Source organism: Lithobates pipiens, unplaced genomic scaffold (genome assembly GCF_037356315.1).
Source record: "Lithobates pipiens isolate NorthernLeopardFrog02 unplaced genomic scaffold, aLitPip1_a1.2 Scaffold_27, whole genome shotgun sequence".
Classification (NCBI taxonomy): Eukaryota; Metazoa; Chordata; class Amphibia; order Anura; family Ranidae; genus Lithobates; species Lithobates pipiens.
In genome coordinates this window covers 118,653,163-118,672,796 of record NW_027507788.1, presented here as the reverse complement: position 1 = coordinate 118,672,796, position 19,634 = coordinate 118,653,163, and the positions used below count along the sequence as shown (strand labels likewise).

General features: G+C 46.4%; 1 protein-coding gene across 1 annotated transcript in view; it reads right to left on the bottom strand.

The window, feature by feature from the left end:
• LOC143934094 (sulfotransferase 2B1-like) overlaps positions 1-19,634 on the bottom strand; it is a 179,119-nt gene that overhangs the window by 39,254 nt on the left and 120,231 nt on the right. The window contains exon 6 of the mRNA XM_077457407.1: positions 15,291-15,471. Within this exon, the coding sequence (XP_077313533.1) occupies positions 15,291-15,471 (181 nt within the window). The remainder of the gene's footprint in view (positions 1-15,290; positions 15,472-19,634) is intronic.

Genomic DNA, 19,634 nt, shown 5'->3' with positions numbered 1-19,634 from the left:
CTAGGATTGTCACTTTATTTATACATTCACTTGGCATGCTATATCGCAGCTTTGCACATTTTTGCTGATTAATATTAGAGTGTATGCATATACTATTCCTATGCTTAGGTATTAACCTATGATTGTTATCATTACTTCTATACCTAGCTCATTACGCACTTTATAAGTTTAAAAGCACTTTCACATTCAGTCACTATCCATATCTCTAGCTATTTTCTACTATCTTTCACCTTAAGCTTTTTAGCCCCCTTGTCCATTTCCCCCCCATTTCTCTTTCTCTTTTTTTCCCTTCCCCCTCCCCCTCCCCTCCCCTTTTCCTCCCCCTCCACCCCATCCTCTCTCACACTGCGCGACACTAACATCTATAGTTGATAACATTTACGGAGTAGGCAAAGCTCTTTCCTAGTGTTCGCAGCAGTTTCCGATTTCCTTGTTCGGTTGGTTGGCGCAGAGGTATTCTATACAACAAGGGTAAGGTTGCCGACCTTATCTTGCCATCGCAGAGGGAGCAGAGGATGAGACATCTCCGGGAGGCCTTGCAGAAAGGTCTGTGCAATGCGTTCCCAGAGACTGGGAGGTTACAAACTCCTGGTCTTGGACAAACTGTTGCTGAGGCATCGGTCAGAAGGAGCGGTGGAGAAGGTGGCCGTCTGACCGATGCTTTCAGACAATTTTTTAGTCCGCAGCCCCAAGGTATGATCGGTTCCAGCAACCATCGCCAGCGCCTGGTGCAGGAATACCTAGGGACAAGGTCAGACTTGGACACCTTTCCCACCGAAAATCCTCTGGCTTACTGGGTCTTGAGGATGGATCACTGGCCAGAGCTTGCACAGTATGCAATTGAGCTACTGGCCTGTCCTGCATCCAGCGTTCTTTCGGAACGCACCTTCAGTGCTGCTGGTGGCTTTGTTACCGATCACAGGGTGCGCCTGTCCACCGAATCAGTTGATCGACTGACCTTCATCAAGATGAATCAGTCTTGGATCACCCACAGCTACCAAGCACCTGAAGCTGATGTAACCGAATAATTTTTTTTGAAATATCACATCCCCTCAAGACTGCCTATGCTGATGCTGAGTGACTGTCCTGTTATGTTGATTGTCTATCCTCTTCCTCCTCCGCTGATATGTTGGAAGAACATTTCTGGTTCTGGGGGATACCATCAGCCCAATTTTTCTGCCCCTGTTTAACCGCTTCCCGCCCGCCCTATAGCCGAATGACGGCCTTAGGGCGGGCGGCTTCCCTCGCCTGGCCGTTCCTGGACGGCCTGGTGTTTACTTCCGCAATGCGTGCCGCCGCGGGCGCGCATCGCGGAAGTTCTGTGTTTGCCGTGTCCCCCGGGGACAGGCAAACACAGATCGCTGTAAACGGCCAATCACAGCGGCCGTTTACAGCGTGATCGGCATGTCCAATGGGAGATGATCTCATATGTAAACATATGAGATCATCTCTCAGCGCCGCTCTCCCTCCTCACACAGACAGCGTGTGAGAGGGGAGAGAAGAACGGCTGCAGCAGCCGTCAGTGTACAAAAGAAAAAAAAAAAAAAAAGTAAAAAAAAAGTTTAAAAAAAGTGCCATCCTCCCCCAGAGCCATCCTCCCCCAGTGCCACCCCCCCCCAGTGCCATGCCCCCCCCAGTGCCATCCTGCCCCAGTGCCATCCTGCCCCAGTGCCATCCGCCCCAGTGCCATCTCCCCCAGTGCCATCCTGCCCCAGTGCCATCCTGCCCCAGTGCCATCCGCCCCAGTGCCATCCACCCCAGTGCCATCCACCCCAGTGCAATCCACCCCACCCCAGTGCCACCTGCCCGCAGTGCTATCTGTCCCCAGTGCCACCTGTTGTCAGTGCCATTTGTCCCCAGTGCCATCTGTCATCAGTGCCACGTATAAGTGGCATCTGTCATCAGTGCCACGTGTTATTAGTGCCACATAGTGCCATCTGTCATCAGTGCCACGTATTAGTGCCATCTGTCATCAGTGCCACGTATCAGTGCCATTTGTCATCAGTGCCACCTGTCAGTGTCACGTGCCATCTGTTGTCAGTGTCACGTGCCATCTGTTGTCAGTGTCACGTGTCATCAATGCCACTTATCAGTGCCATCTGTCATCAGTGTCACGCGTCATTGGTGCCACGTATTAGTGCCATCTGTCACCGGTGGCACGTATTAGTGCCACGTATTAGTGCCACATGTCATCAGTGCCACGTATTAGTGCCACGTGTCATCAGTGCCACATATTAGTGCCACGTGTCATCAGTGCCACGTATTAGTGCCACGTGTCATCAGTGCCACGTATTAGTGCCACGTGTCATCAGTGCCACATATTAGTGTCATCTGTCATCAGTGCCACGTGTCATCAGTGCCACGTATAAGTGTCATCATTGCCACGTATCAGTGCCATCTGTCATCAGTGTCACGTGTCATTGTCCTGGTGCTTCAAAAGTGTAATAAATAGTCAACAAGTTAGATGTGTAATTTATGCTTCTAGAACACGTGATGGCGCTCCCTGCATGTTGGGCCTCTCTATGTGGCCAGGCTGTGAAAAAGTCCCACACATGTGGTATTGTAATACTCAGGAGGAGTAGCAGAATTTTTTGGGGGGTGTCATTTGTGGTATACACATGCCACGTGAGAGAAATAACCTATTACAATGACAATTTTGTGGAGAAAAATAAAGAAAATGAAAAATCTTCATTTTGCAAAGAATTGTGGGAAAAAAATGACAACATCAAAAAGCTCACCATGCCTCTTACTAAATACCTTGGAATGTCTACTTTCCAAAAAGGGGTCATTTGGGGGGTATTTGTACTTTCCTGACTTGTTCGGGTCACAAGAAGCGAGATAGGCCACCAGTACATCAGATGTGATCAATTTTGTGCGATTCGCACCACAGCTTGTAGACTCTATAACTTTCACAAAGACCAAATAATATCCACTAATTTGGGTTATTTTTACCAAAGATATGTAGCAGTATAAATTGTGGCCAAAATTTATGAAGAAAAATTAATAATTTGCATAATTCTGTCACAGAAACAAAGAAATATGCGTTTTTTTTCAAAATTTTCGGTCTTTTTTCATTTATAGCGCAAAAAATAAAAACCCCAGAGGTGATCAAATACCACCAAAAGAAAGCTCTATTTGTGGGAAAAAAAGGACAAAAAATTCATTTGGGTACAGTGTTGCATGACTGAGTAATTGTCATTCAAAGTGTGAGAGCACCGAAAGCTGAAAATTGGTCTGGGCAGGAAGGGTGTTTAAGTGCCCAGTAAGCAAGTGGTTAACAGGGGCATTTAATTACAATTTTTGATGCAATGCTTTGCAGCAGGGCACATTCCTGCACTACAACTAGAGCATATGGGAGAGGTTGCAGTGTGGTGGCACCAGCACTAGTGCCTAAGGCCCAATTTTTCTGCCCCTGTTTAACAGGGGCGTTTAATTACAAATTTTGATGCAATTCTTTGCAGCAGGGCTAATTCCTGCACTAAAACTAGAGTATATGGGAGAGGTTGCAGTGTCGTGGCACCAGCACCAGTGCCTAAGGCCCAATTTTTCAACCCCTGTTTAACAGGGACATGTAATTACAATTCTTGATATAATATTTCACAGGAGGGCCTGTTCCTGTGCCCACCCAGAGTAACTGTGAGGACTGTGGCACCAGCACCACAACCACCAAAGGTAAATTTTTCTACCACTGTTCAACAATGGCATGTAATTACAATTCTTGATATAATCGTTCACAGCAGGGCGCTCTAGCGCCCACCAAGAGTCACTTTGAGGGCTTACAATGTTGTGGCAAAACCAACACCTTGTTCCGCCATTTCTGCAGAGCATATAGGGCAGGCCCCTACTTTCAAACATCCAACTTACAAACATCTCCTACTTGCAAACGGAAGGAGACAACAGCAAGTGAGATGAAAAAAGATGGACGACAAAACAAATTATACAGGGGTGATAACCCTTCCCTATGTTTTCCAAAAAGCTTAAAAATCGTTTTTTTGACTGGAGCTACACTTTAAAAATGTACCAGTTGAAAATTACAAACAGATTCAACTTAACACAACAAACCTACACAGTCCCTGTCTTGTTTGCACCGTCTGCATACTGCTGTTCTGAGTATATATATGGCCTGGGGGCCACACGTATTTCCTTTTTTAATATTGGTACGGGGTTCCCCTTAATATGCGTACAAGACCCAAAGGGGCTGGTAATAGGCAGGGAGGGCTACCCATGCCATTTTTCTCAATGATTTTCAACCATATTGCAGGAACCAGATATAACATTAAAACCGCAAGCAGTTTTAAATTATGTTTTTTCCGTTAAATGTCATTTTGTGCAGGGACTGTTCTAAACACGGGAAACACGTGGCACTTCACAGGCATACTACAGACACCCCCCAGGCACGATATTTAAAGAAATATTTAACTTTTTTTTTTCACTTTAATCTTCATTAAAATCAGTGCTCCTGCCAAAACTGCCATTTTTAAAAACATTTTAGGCATTGACCCATGTCCCCTGGGACAGGAGCCAGGTCTTCAAACCCTTTTTAGGACAGCATCTTGCATATTAGCCGTTAAAATTAGCACTTTTAATTTCGAACGTTCGAGTCCCATAGACTTCAATGGGGTTCTAAAGTTCGTACGAATTTGGGGTCCGTTCGAAAGTTCTGGTGGGAACCGAACCGGGGGGTGTTCGGCTCATCCCTACTGCTGACCTCCCTGTCCAACAAGGCCAAAACATTGCCTTCCACATGCCGGTAGAAAGCCGGAATGGCCTTCTGTGAAAAGAAATGGCGTTTTGGAACCTGCCACTGAGGTACAGCACATTACACAAATTCACGAAAGGGGGCAGAGTATACCAGCTGAAAAGGCAGCAGTTGCAGTGCTAGCAATTTGGCCAAGCTAGCATTTAGATGCTGAGCATATGGATGGCTGGGACCAAATTTCTTTTTACGGTCTTTTTAAAGTTTACGGAAATTTGCCTGCTAAAATCAATTGGTGGTGTACTGCTGGCAGATTTGCTGGAATTATTTGAGACACCTATTGCTATACCTTCATTCCTCTCAGTGGAGGTTTTTGAGAGGACTGGAGGTATAGTAGGGTTGGAGATCCCAGATGAAGAGAGAAGTCCACTTTTTTCTATGATGATTTTTCAAGTGCTGTTGACAATGGACTGCATGGCAGGTTGTCAAATGTCTGGTCATGATTGATCCGCTTCAGACACAGGTTTTAAACAGCAACGGTGCGATCTGTTGCACATGTTTTGAAAAAGGCCCACACCAAGCAACTTTTAAAAGTCAGCGGGGAGTCAGAAGCGCCCTGCACCTGCAGAGCTCTGCAGTGTGGTGCAATAGGGTGGCTGCCCTTAAGCTGCCCCCTAGAGGACATCCTGCCTTTTTGGAGTTGTGCCTCCTCCTCCTCCTTCTCACTTTCCTCCTCTCTTCTCTCATGCACCCAAGAAACCTCATCATCCCCTCCCACCTATCACTGAAGCAAACTTGGCAGTATACTGCAGCTGGGGGAACATGACTGCCAGTTTCTTGTCCTTCTGTGGCACCCCCTCTCTCGAGGCTCATGTTACTCCCTTCCTCAACCTGTGAACCAACATCGGAGCCTTCAAATCGCTACGCATCCTCCAGCTGCATATACCCATCACTGGTCGCATAATTCTGGGGACTCCTCCGTGCATGATGGTGGGGCTACGGAAGGAGTGACTGTTATTCACAAAAATGTGAGGGGTATACTCACTTTTCTCACTATATATTATATATATATTATTCCCTGCACTGACTGAATATAGGGTAAACACTGATTATATGAATTTATATATACTGTATAACATATCGTAGCAGAGTGTCCCAGAGAGAGCCAGGAAAAGTCCTGGTCGGGGTTTATACCTCTTCCAGCCTCCTCTCATACACATTCAGGAATCTGTGATCCATGATCCAGTTCGGGTCCTGGTCCTCTTCCCCAGGCTCATTTAAGCTCACCTGAGCAGACAGCTTTTGCTCTCTGCCTGGGACATACACACAAAGTTGGTCTGTGAAATGAGTAAGGTTGGTAAAACTGTTAAGCAGTTTTTGTAGAGACTGACAAGCGCTAGGCTTGTTCAGCCTGGTAGTGGGGGCCTGCAGATTGTATAGTTAGAGCCGTGACACAGCTAGGATTTGTGTTTTGCTACTTTGCCCTTTAATTTGTTTTCTGGAACACTGTACAGCACCTGTATATGGACTTGTATATAACACAAATAAACACAGCAGTTTGTCACTTCATCATCTCATCCCAGGGAGCTTTATACCTGCCAACTGTCCCCCAGATTAAATATGGTGGAGGCTGCGACCAGCTGTAGTAAGTTACTACCTAAAAGGCCAGTACCTAGAGTGACTAAAACATGGAGGAAATCCTAAAACAATTGATGATATCCAACGCTACACAACAGCAAACAAATGCTGAACTACGGCAAGCCAATGCTGCACAACAACAAGCAAACGCTACACAGCAGAAAACAAACGCTGTACTCAACGATGCACAACAGCAAGCAAACGCTGCACAGCAGGAAACAAATACTGCACTACAGCAAGCTAATGCTATCGCACAGGAGCAAACCAAGGCGTTGTTCCAACAGATTAGTGCTGTACAGGAGCAAACAAATGCTGCACTACAGCAAGCTAATGCTATCGCACAGGAGCAAACCAAGGCGTTGTTCCAACAGATTAGTGCTGTACAGGAGCAAACAAATGCTGCACTACAGCAAGCTAATGCTATCGCACAGGAGCAAGCGCAGAGGCTGTTTGAACAGCTAGCCACTGATGCCAAAGCGGATAGGAAAACCTTGACGGAGGTTGTGGAGACGCTAGCACAGTGGTCACCTGCTTAAGTTGATGATGGAGACAAGCCCTCAGCCATCCATGTGGGTCGCTTTCTTTCTAAGATGACTGACTACAGATGATGATCCAGAGGCCTTTCTGATAATGTTTGAGCGGACCGCTGAGAGGGAAGGTTGGCCTAAAACCCAGTGGGAAAGACTGGTTGCTCCCTTGCTTTCTGGAGAATCGCAGAAGGCCTACTATGATTTGGAATCGGCAGAAGTGGGAGACTATGAAAAGGTCAAACGGGAAATCCTGGCATGACTTGGTGTCACTTTGGCAGTTCGAGCACAGCGGGTCTGCAGCTGGTTCTTTCAAGGGGAGAAGCCCCCAAGATCGCAGATGTTCGACCTAATTCACCTGGTGAGGAAATGGCTACAGCCGGAGTCCCTGTCTGGGCCACAAATAGTGGAGAGTGTGGTCATGGACCGGTTCCTGAGGTCACTACCGATTCCTCTGCAGAAGTGGGTGAGTCAAGGAGACCCCAAATCGGTGGACAACCTGGTGGAACTCGTTGAAAGGTACTTTGCTGCAGAAAACCTGGTCACCACCCCTACAACTGCGCGGACTTTCCACCCAAAGCCACGGTCTTCCCAGGCAACTGGTAAGACTGTTCCAGGGGAAGTGGGTGGTAAAGAGGGCAAGGAAATAGAGGGGAGGAATTTTGTTGCCAGGACTGAAGTTTGGCGTCCCAAACAAGGGAAGCCATTGCCTGTCAGCAAACCAAACTGGGGAAGCGTCAGGTATTTTCGTTGCCAAGAACTGGGACATGTTGCAGCAAATTGTCCATTGACAGATGAACCGATGCAGTGCGAATTTTTTTCATTAGGAGACAGTCTATGTTTGCAGCTGTTTCATGCGCTGCAGCGCCAAATGTGGGAACACCAATGTGCCAAATGACTGTTAATGATAAGCCTATTACAGCCTTGCTGGACTCTGGAAGTCTAGTGATTTTGGTTACAGCTGAAATGATTGAACCTGTGAATTGTCATGCTAAAAAAAAATTCTGTGACCTGTATTCATGGGGATACCAGGGAGTACCCTATAACCACTGTTTGGTTTAAAACTGGCTTAGGTATGGTGACCCATCAGGTTGGACTTGTCCCCCACTTGGTGCACGAGGCCGTCATTGGTAGAGACTTCCCTAAGTTTTGAGAACTGTGGGATTGGGCCGACCCGGTCGCAGTACCTGACTCAGTGGCAGAGCCAGAACTCCTGGCCACTACTGACAAGGTGGGTGCAGGGGATTCCTCTCAGGGCTCCCCGGGTTTTCCTCTGTCGGTTTTGGCAGGAGAACTGGAGGAGTCTGAGGAAGTCCCCACCACTAGTAGAGCTGGACAGCCGTTTGCTGAATCCGAGCCTACGTTGGAGTTTGCTGACCTCAATGTGCACAAAGAAAATTTTGGTACTGAGCAAAGAAAAGACCAGACCCTTGCCAGGGCCTGGGAAAATGTAATAGTGATTAATGAGGTACCTGTCGAACCAGGGGACAGGCCCTGTTTTCCTTATTTCAGCAGCAGTGAGGATTTACTGTATCGTGTATGTAAAATGAATCATGAAGTGGTTGAACAATTGGTGGTCCCTAAGCCATACAGACGGGTGGTGTTGGAACTTGCCCATGGGCACTTGCTAGGAGGCCATTTAGGGGTTGAAAAAAATACTGAAAGGGTGTTGCTTAGGTTTTACTGGCCCGGGGTACAGAAAGATATTGAGAATTATTGTCAATCCTGTCCTGTGTGTCAGATGTCAACCCCACTACCCCACTTCCGAAGTCCTTTAGTGCCATTACCTATTATTGAAGTTCCCTTTGAGAGGATTGCCATGGACCTTGTGGGTCCACTCCCCAAGTCTGCCCGGGGTCATCAGCATATCCTAGTAATCATGGATTATGCTACCCGCTACCCTGAAGCGGTTCCTTTACGCACCGCTTCTGCTAAAAACATCGCCAAGGAGCTGTTTATGGTATTCAGTCGGGTGGGCATTCCTAAAGAAGTCTTTACAGACCAGGGCACCCCATTTATGTCGCGAATAACTAGGGAGCTGTGCAAGTTGTTTAAGGTGACACATTTGCGAACCTCAGTGTACCATCCTCAAACGGATGGCTTGGTGGAATGCTTCAATAAGATGTTAAAGAGCATGTTAAAGAAGGTTGTTGACAAGGATGGGAAAAACTGGGACTTCCTGATACCATACTTGATGTTTGCCATCAGGGAGGTTCCCCAGTCCTCTACGGGGTACTCTCCATTTGAGTTGCTTTATGGGAGACACCCTCTGGGACTTTTAGACATAGCCAAAGAAACTTGGGAGGGGGAGCAGACACCCCATAAAAGTGTCATTGAGCACATCGCTCAAATGCAGGAGAGGATTGCAGCAATCATGCCGATGGTAAAAGAACACTTACTGCAGGCCTAGGCAGCCCAGCAGAGAATATACAACAGGGGGGCCCAAATCCGGGGTTTCTCACCTGGTGACAGGGTCCTGGTGTTGGTTCCTACTGTTGAGAGCAAGTTCCTGGCTAAGTGGCAGGGTCCCTTTGAAGTAATTGAAAGAGTTGGGGAAGTCAACTACAAGGTGTATCAACCAGGAAAAAGGAAGCCAGAGCATGTAAACCTGTTAAAGCCCTGGAAAGATAGAATGGCGTTAACTGCGAGATCCCTCCCGGTAACGCCTAAGGGTACTGAGTCCCCTCTGATCCCTGAGGTCACAATTCCTGATACCTTGTCATGTTCCCAAAAACAGGAAGCTAGAGAATTCCTGATAAGGAATAGAGAGAAATTTTCAGAGTTACCTGGCATGACTTCACCAGTTCAGCATGATATTGTTACTGAACCTGGGGTACGTGTCAAGCTCAAACCATACAGAATTCCTGAAGCGAGGAGAAAAGACATGAGCAATGAAGTTAAAAGAATGTTGGAGCTGGATGTTATTGAGGAATCCAATAGTGACTGGTCTAGCCCCATCGTGTTAGTCCCAAAACCGGATGGCACTTGGAGGTTCTGTAATTACTTCAGGAAGCTTAATGCAGTGACAAAATTTGACACATACCCAAAGCCCAGAGTAGACGAACTTATAGACCAACTTGGCAAAGCTCGCTATATTACCACTTTGGACTTGACAAAAGGGTATTGGCAAATACCCCTGACTGATAGCGCCAAAGAAAAGACTGCATTTGTGACCCCGGAGGGTTCATTTCAATATAAAAAAATGCCTTCTGGGTTGCAAAATGCCCCCGCGACATTTCAGAGGGCCATGGACAGGACCCTAAGACCCCACCGACTATATGCAGCAGCCTATTTAGATGACATAGTGGTATATAGCGCTGACTGGGAGTCTCACTTGCCTCGTGTCCAGGCTGTCCTTGATTCTCTCTTCAAAGACGGTTTTACGGCAAATCCAAAAAATGTGCCATTGGTCTAGAGGAAGCCAAGTATTTGGGCTACACTATTGGCCGTGGTGTCATAAAACCTCAAGTGAGTAAAATAGAAGCCATCCAGGAGTGGCCACGTCCTGCAAACAAGAAGCAGGCCAGGGCCTTTCTTGGCATTGCGGGGTATTATAGAAGATTTATTCCAAATTTTGCAACTATAGCTGCCCCTCTGACAGACCTGACGAAAGGTAAAGACTCTGTAATGGTGAAATGGTCCTCAGTAGCAGAGGAGTCTTTCCAAGTCCTGAAGAAGGCTCTTTGTGCACAGCCAGTACTGTACTCCCCCCGATTTCTCCAAAGATTTTTTGGTTCAGACGGATGCGTCTGATGTTGGTATCGGGGCAGTACTATCGCAGGTACACAATGGGGAAGAACACCCTGTGGTGTACCTAAGCAGAAAGCTCAATGACCATGAGAAAAAGTATGCAGTCATTGAAAAGAAATGTTTAGCCATAAAGTGGGCTGTGGTACTATTTGTTAGGGCACCAGTTTGAGTTAGTAACTGACCATGCTCCCCTGAAATGGATGGCCCAAAAGAAGGAGACTAATAGACGGGTGAACCGGTGGTTTTTGGCTCTACAGGATTACTCCTTCACCGTAAAACACAGGCCAGGTGTTGAGATGGGGAATGTAGATGCCCTGTCCCGTGTTCACTCCTGTTGGGCCACAGTTGTTCCAACCCTGGGTTTGAAACAAGGGGGGCGTCCCAGAGAGAGCCAGGAAAAGTCCTGTTCAGGGTTTATACCTCTCCCAGGCTCCTCTCATACACATTCAGGAATCTGTGATCCATGATCCAGTTCGGGTCTTGGTCCTCTTCCCCAGGCTCATTTAAGCTCACCTGAGCAGACAGCTTTTGCTCTCTGCCTGGGACATACACACAAAGTTGGTCTGTGAAGAGAGTAAGGTTGGTAAAAGCTGTTAAGCAGTTTTTGTAGAGACTGACAAGCATTAGGCTTGTTTAGCCTGGTAGTGAGGGCCTGCAGATTGTATAGTTAGAGCCGTGACACAGCTAGGATTTGTGTTTTGCTAGTTTGCCCTTTAATTTGTTTTCTGGAACACTGTACAGCACCTGTATATTGACTTGTATATAACACAAATAAACACAGCACTGTTTGTCACTTCATCTCTGGATTTGGTATCTGTGCCTGAGAAACTGCTCATCCCAGGGAGCTTTATACCTGCTACCTGTCCCCCAGGTTACAATATATATATATATATATATATATATATATATATGCACATATGCACATATGCTAGACTGTCTACACACACACACACACACACATATATATATATATATATATAACTGAATAACCTGCCAGTTTAATTGAACTCAAGATATCTCTCTGTCCACGCCAGCAACACTACACATGGCCGCTATGTAAGCAGTCTTATATAGTGTGGGGAGTGGACTTAGTCCCCCTGAGCCACCCTGCCTTTGGCCAATTATGGCTCTCTCAGCAGAACGATCTCACAGTGCATTATGGGGCGTTCCGGGGTGCTTGAATTTCCCGCAAACGCCCCATATGTTCGGTTCGTTTAAAAAAAAAAATGAGCACCCTATGTTCGAGTCGAACTTACGTTCGTCTCCAACTGTGGGCTCATCCCTAATTATGACTTAATTACACTGCTTCAATTATGTCACAGCAACTCCCCCATCAAGTTTGGTTTTCCTTGGACCAAAAGGTAAAAAATCTAAAGGGCCATACACACGAGCCAAATACCAGGCGGTATCGACATTCAGCCCATGTGTATGGCAGGAATCCCCCTGTCAGATCACAATGGCTCAGCGGAAGAGATCCCTGTACTAACATTGGATAGCTAGTACAGGATCTCCTCCCAAGCTCTTCAGGTTTTTTTTGTCCACAGACAATGGCTGTAATTTCTGCACAAATGAGCACATGGCTTTGTTCCCTTCCCACACATCGCAGTCTTCTCTCTTTCACTCTTGCAGAATGCTGAACTGTGTCAGAGTGTGAACTGCACATGCCTGGGTACGGAAAAAGGCCAAGTGCTAATTTGTGAGTTTCTGGGGTTGCACATCCATGGTTCAGTATGTCCTAACATCTGCAGGATGGGGAGGGAAGGGCATTGAAATAGGCAGATGAAAAAGTAAGGCTTCTTTTTCAAAACAGCATACTGAGGACAATGTGATGCATAGTGATGTTTATGGCAAAACTCAGTAAAGGCAAACAAACCTTTAAGTTAAACCTAGGCTCAACAAATAAAAGACATAACACTCTAACAAATATAATTTAACGCAGTTTTGCAGAATGAATGGCATAAGCATATTATTTCAGGTTTGGGTGGACTTGTTGGGTCACCAACTAAAGGTACCAGCTCACAGGGCCAGCATAACCCCTAGGCGAACTAGACAGCCACCTAGGGTGCAGCCACAGCTGCTGGTTTCCCAACTTTCTGCTGGTTTCTGGGTAGGTAGGATGGTGGGAGTTGGGTGGTCTCCAGGGCACTGGTGGTCTTCTCCCCTTCCTCTTACATCATTCTAATTCGGCCTTCACTGAGGAGAGAAATCCCAGATCAAAGTAGATTCCGGGAGATCTCTGGTTAGTGGGCTGGTGGTGTCCATAGAGAAGAGATGAATAATGGGATCGGACACCGATTATCTGTACTCCACTAGGCCCTCCCCCCACCTTCCGAGAAACCGGCATTTACACCGAACCAACTTACTGTCCACCTCCATAGTAGGCCCAGGATGTGAGAGCTGATGTCAGGGCTCAGCACTCAGGACATCCAGAGACCAAGGTTTCTGTGATCCCAGTGCGGCACACCGCCAGACCCCTTCTGGGCATTACACAAAGTCCAGTGTCCAGAGAAACATCAATGTTATCAGGTGATATAAAGAGGGACTGTGTCACCTGAGCTACAGGCTGTTTTAAAATGTTCTACTGTTTTTAAAAATGTTTACGTTTTTCTTGGGGGGGAGGGGGGGATGCATGTGAGTAGCTGATCATGCCTAGGGTGCAAAATAGTCTAGCGCTGGCCCTGCCAGCTCCCTAGGAATGGAGAATATGGCCCTTAGTGTTTTCCTGCTATAACTTAAAGTATTTAATATTTGGTTTGTAACTGGAAGGGTTCAAGCCTGTACAACAGTAATGAATTAGGACAGAGAGGTGTTCTGGCAGTGACCGACAGAGAAACAATATGAGCCAGTGGACAAGTTAGTTGATAACTAGAGAAACAATATGGTACCCAAAATAGGGACCCTCAGGGACCTTTTGTTGCAGCTGTGACAAAATGCACTGAGCAGGATTTGATCCGTGGCTGAAAATTAAGTGACCTGACTTTTGACCATACAAGGGGAAAGTCTATATTACATTTTTACAAATCTTACTGTGAAAAATCCTTTCTATATGTGGAGGGTATACCTTGTTTTCTCCAAAAGCAAACGGTGCCACCTTCTCATTTGCAATGACCTTAAAGTGAACAACTTTGCACCAAGTTTACTATATGGACCATTTGAGTATTTATACAAGGTGATCAAATTGCCCATTAAACACCTCTTCTGAAGTGTATTTACCTGCTGTATGTTGAGCTTGATGGTGCAAATTTACACTTTCTATTAGGCTCAGTTCACACTGGTGCGATGCGGGAACCCTGTTACCCAGTGCGCACCTAAACCGCACAGTGGTTCATGCTGAGATTTGGAAATTTCTGAGGGTGTCGATCTAAAGTTAATGACACCCCCAGATCGGTTCGCAGATCAAAGTGCGAACTGTGAAATGGTGCAGGAATTGGATCGCATGGGTGTGAATACCCATGCGATCCGATTCCAGTCCGAACCAAAAAAAGGGTCCTGCACCATTTTGGTGCAGTGCAATGTGATTTTAGCCATACAGTTTGTATGGCTGAAATCGCATCGTACAGACATTGCATGTGATCTGCACAGCAATACGGTGCAATTCATATGCGATGGCTGGCATCGCACTAGTGTGAACCGGGCCTTAGTCCTAGTGACTGCTTTTAATTGAGCAGAAAGTGATGGGAATGCCAGAATTTTACAGTCAGCCATAGAACAGAAATACAAGAAAAACCTTTTACTAGAGACATCCATTATGGTGACAACTGTCTAAGGACTTGTTCACACCAGGTATGTTGATTCACACTGACCATTGCAGGCTCAACACATGGGCCTTGTACATTCCATACATGTGCTTTGGGATGAATTGCTCAAAAATTCAGCATGTCAGCGTGCCACAACGAGCTGCATGCATTAATTGTTTTCTCGTTACCTTTAAATAAAGTTAAAAAATAAAACATGTAAGCATTGTGATGCATAACAACGCATTGCACACACCAGCGTTTATACAGACCATAACGTGTGCTTGCTGGTGTGAACGAGCCCTAATGCCGCGTACACATGATCAAACAATCCGGTGGAAAAGTGTGTGGGCTCTGGCGGACTTTTTTTACCCAAAAGTCTGGCGGACTAAGAAAGTATTTTTGCACCAAAATATGTCCGCCGGACTCGCAGTCCGGCGGACAATACGGCCATGTGTGTGCTAGTCCGCCATACCTTTTGAAATTAACGGACGTTTCCCGCACGGAGAAAAGTCCATTCATTTTGAGCGCGGCTCCAGGTAGCTGGGACCAGCGAAGGAGGCGCCATTGGCCCCGTCACCTGCTATGGAGTTAAAGGGGAAGCCCTACGCCGAGAATAACGGCGTGGGGGTCCCCCCAGGTCCATATCAGACCCTTATCCAAGCACGCAACCCGGCCGGTCAGGAAAGGGGGTGGGGACCGGGGGTTTGTCCGCCAGACTAAGTCCGCTGGATAGTCTGATCGTGTGTATGCGGCATAAGAGATAAAGACCCCTAATTTGAAGACACTTTATCTCCTTTCCTTTTGTGTTTCCAGGACAGGAATTACTACAGGGAATCTAACGAATCCCTATGCTCTACAAAACAAAACAAAAAAACTATTTAGGCTTCAGGTTCTTTATACTTCCTTTGCAAGTGAGTATCACTTGGAATTCTATCCACATACCTTTACGTAAAAAGGAGCCTTTTGCGTGATCTAAAATGTCAGACGTTAATTGAGTCCAGTTAGACATCTTGTTTTCCTTCATACTGTTGAAAGATGAATGCTTTACAACGGAGTCAATCTGAGCATCATCCAACTGCTTTCCTAAGAACTTACAGAGTTTCACCACACTTCCACGAGGGTCCTGAAAATAATGTTTCAGTGTAACTTTTATTTGCATGAATAGTATTATAATGTAATCAGCATAATGCAGAATGACAATGCTCATTCATTATACTGTATCTATGGAGGAGCAGTGTTGTGACTCTGGGACAGCAAGTGTGTTTAGACTACAGAAACCTTCTTCTCTGCTCATATCTATAACATGGTGAAAGGTAACCACAGCGAGGCTGCTAACACTGCTTGATATAACACCTTAGAGGGGACAGAACACAAGAAAGCTCTAGTTCAGCGTTTCTCTTCAACATGGTGGAACCGTTGAAATAACTCTCTGGTCTCAGGGAAACCCTGCTAAAAAATAACTATATCTAGAACCCATGATACATTATTGTGAAGGTCAGTGGGAAGAATGCTCCTTACATTTGTGGTCATTAGGAAGAATTTTACCCCCTTACAGATAGCTAAATAGATCAATGGTGTCAGTGGGAACTTATGTGAGAGGCAGAAACTGCTCATTGCTCAAGGAACTCCTAGCAAACTCAGGAGAGACACTGGTTGAGAAACCCTGCTCTAGATTTTGGGCAGGAGCAACAGGAATTTTTAAACCTATTGAACAGATTTAACAAAACCTTGTCAAATGTATATTTAATCACTTCAACCCCGGAAGGACTTACCCCCTACCTGATCAGAGCATTTTTTGCGATTTAGCACTGCATCGTTTTAGCTGACAATTGCGCGGTCATGCAACCTTGTCCCCCCAACAAAATTATTGTCCTTTTTTCCCATAAAAAGAGCTTTCTTTTGGTGGTATTGGATCACCTCTGTGGTTTTTATTTTTTGCGCTATAAACAAAAAAAGACTGAAAATTTTGACAAAAAAAGCAATATATATTAAACTTTTTGCTGTAATAAATATCCCCCAAAAATATATAAAAAAACAAATTTCTTCCACGGTTTAGGCCAATATGTATTCTTCTACATATTTTTGGTTAAAAAAATCGCAATAAGTGTATATTAATTGGTTTCAGCAAAAGTTATAGCATCTACAAAATAGGGGATAGATTTATGGCATTTATATTATTTTTTTTTACTAGTAATGACGATCTGCGATTTTTATCGGGACTGCGACAGATCAGACATTTTTGACATATTTTGGGACCATTGACATTTATGCAGCGATCAGAGCTACAAATAGCCACTGATTACTGTATAAATTACAATGGCAGGGAAGGAGTTAAACTCTAGGGGGCAATCAAGGGGTTATGTGTGCTCCGTAGGTGTGTTCTAACTGTAGGGGGGGTGGGTTCACTACAACATGACAAAGATCACTGCTTCCGATGACAGGGAGCAGTAGATCCCTGTCACGTTGCTAGGAAAAACGGGGAAATGCCTTGCTTACATAGGCATCTCCCCGTTCTGCCTCTTCTCGCCACAATCGCAGGCCACTGGCGAACATTCAGTTTGCGGGACCCATGGGGACGCAGCTGTGGCGTACCCACTAGGGGGCAAATTCAAAGAGACGTACAGGTATGCCCTTTTGCCTGTCCTTGCCATTCTGCCAACGTAAATCGGCATGAGGCAGTCGGCAACTGGTTAAGGGATCAAAAAGGAGCAAATAAGAGGAGTTCATTATTATGGGTTATAGTAGGTATAGAAAAGAATGACCCCCTTTAAAATAATCAAATTGTGTTGCATTGCGGCCTGAAATTAAGACACACAGTTTTGGTTTTATCCAGTTCTATATACTCATTACATTCTTTAATATCCAAGTGAAAGATTTAACACCAACATGTCATAAAAAAAAATAAAAAAATATGAAAAACAGAATCACTGAGTTAAAAAAAGGATCATCTCCTTGTGTCAGTTTTTTGTTAAATGGCATTTTGCTTTAATTACAACCTTTAGTCTGTTGGGATATGTCTCTACTAACTTTGCACATCTAGGCTTTGCAATAATTGCCCACTCATTAAATGTTAGTCTCATCTGACCATAACACCTTTTGTCTTTTGTTCATTGATGGACACAGCACTTTAATCTTGACCTTAGGATTATATCGCCACCTTTAGGAGAGGACTAGGCAGAACACATAAAAAACAAGCATAGTACCGCCCAGGAGGCGGTCCTACTGGCTATAACCCCTCACTCTGCTTCCAGCAGCTCAGTTTTTTTCTGCGTAGTCTAGGAAAAGGACCTGGCTCCCTGTGGGGACCAGTGGTCTTTGAAATGTTTTATTTTTTGCTTCCTGTGATCTACGATCAACAAGCCAGGCTGGGTGACAGGCTGGATAATATAGATCCTGGTAGTCTCCCCAGCCTGGCCATCGAGCGCGTGAAGACCTTAGCTCCACGCTGGGTCAGCCGGGACAGGCCCCAATCTGTTGCAGAGGCAACCCGTGAGCTATATGCTCCAGGGCACACATATGACCGGGCTACTGCTGTCTTAGTCACATTGTGCCATGGCTGGCAGCCACCCAATACTGCTCGGGTGATGGGTCTGTCTGTTGGGTGTGTCCAGCAGTCCCTGCAGCAGGGGTAAGTATGGTTCCACCTGTTTAGGTAGGTTAGAGCAGCTGGGCACTCCCTGGGAGGTCAATTAGGGGTCTCTCTCACTCCCTTTCTTCTCTCCCTGCCTCTTTCCCTCCTCCGCATTCTAAGGGGGTGCTCTGTGGCTGGGCATAGGGGGTGCGGAGCATGTACCTGGCTCTGGGGTCCTCTGGTTGGTCTCTGGGTCCTGGCAGGGGGTTGTGCTGTGCGTTCGTTTGTTCAGATCGTTTATCCCTCCGTTTTAACTTTGGTTGTTCGTTTTGGTTATCACTTAGTTTTTCAACTTCATTTGCCGCCATGCGGGGCGAACATTCTCCGCGGGAACCATGGCCATTTGCCTTTGTTTGGCTCGTGCAGGGGGGGTTGTTCGCCACGGGAATCGTGGCCATTTTCCTGTCACCACGGTCATGTTCTTGTGGTCATCAGGGACGGTGTCTGTTAGTTCTCTAGTGCTGCGCAGCTGTTTAAACCAGGAACAGAGCAAAACTGACACAGAACATCCCGTGATTTGGAAGGCAGAAGGGAGAACGGACAGGAGCACAGCACAATGCCTGCATCAGGGTGGTGAGTCCTGCGGGGGCCCCTCAGTCTGTGGCAGCTAGGAGGGTAGGCATGTTTTGTCTCTTGCCTTAGGTCCCGGGTGACAGGCGAGAGTGGGTCAGACATGGCGTTGGATGTTGGCGCTTCTTCCCCATACACTCCTATGATAGCAACTGGTTCCACTGCACCTGCGGCACCCATGGATGCTTGCTGGCGGTCCTGAAATAATTTGCTGACAGGGTGGAAGAGGCATGCGGGGGGCAAGGTGGGTAAAAAAAAAACCCCACCCCTCCCCCCATCTGCCAGGGAAAGCTCTGTTTCAGACTCGGGTCCCGCTGTGGCAGGCGGTCCCTGTTCTTGACTTCAGAGGTCAAGGACCATGACCCGCCAGACAGTGAGGAGGAAACCTCTGTGTCCGTTTTTAGCACAGAAAAGTGCTAGAGGGATAGAGGATACAGCTGGGGCATCTGCAGATGTTTGATTCCTTTCAGGTTCCACAAGCCGATCTGCACCGCTAAGGTGTTTCCCTACCTAACTTATTTTATTTTGATAAGTTTATTGATAAGGAGTGGGAACGCCCGCAGCGTGCCTTTTCAAGGCACTTCTTCCTCAGACACCCCTATGATAGCAACTGGTTCCCCTGCACTTGCGATGAATATGAATGCTCTGTCGGCGGTCCCGGAATCATTTGTTGCCAGGGTGAAAGCAAGGTGAATGGCAGGGTATTACTCCTGTGAGGAGGGATTCCTGAAAAATTGGACATCTCCTCCAGTCGCTGACCCCCCCCCCCCCCCCCGGTATCTAGGTCTTATAAGGTAACCAGGATTCCGGTGGAAGGGTTCCCCCTTTTTCACGGACCCTGCCGACAGAAAGGCTGAGACGGTTGCCTGGCCATGTTTACAGTTGTGGAGTCAACGCTTCGGCCGGTGTTAGCCATGGCTCTGGTGTCAAAAACACTTACTGAATGGGCTAAGTTGTGAGTTTGGGAAGCAACAGGTTTCCTCAGTCTATGTGGAACTGGCAGACCAGTTGGTGCATGACCTTAGGTATATCTGTGATGCGGCCCAAGATACGGTCCCTTTGCTTTCTAGAGCCTCGGTATCAGC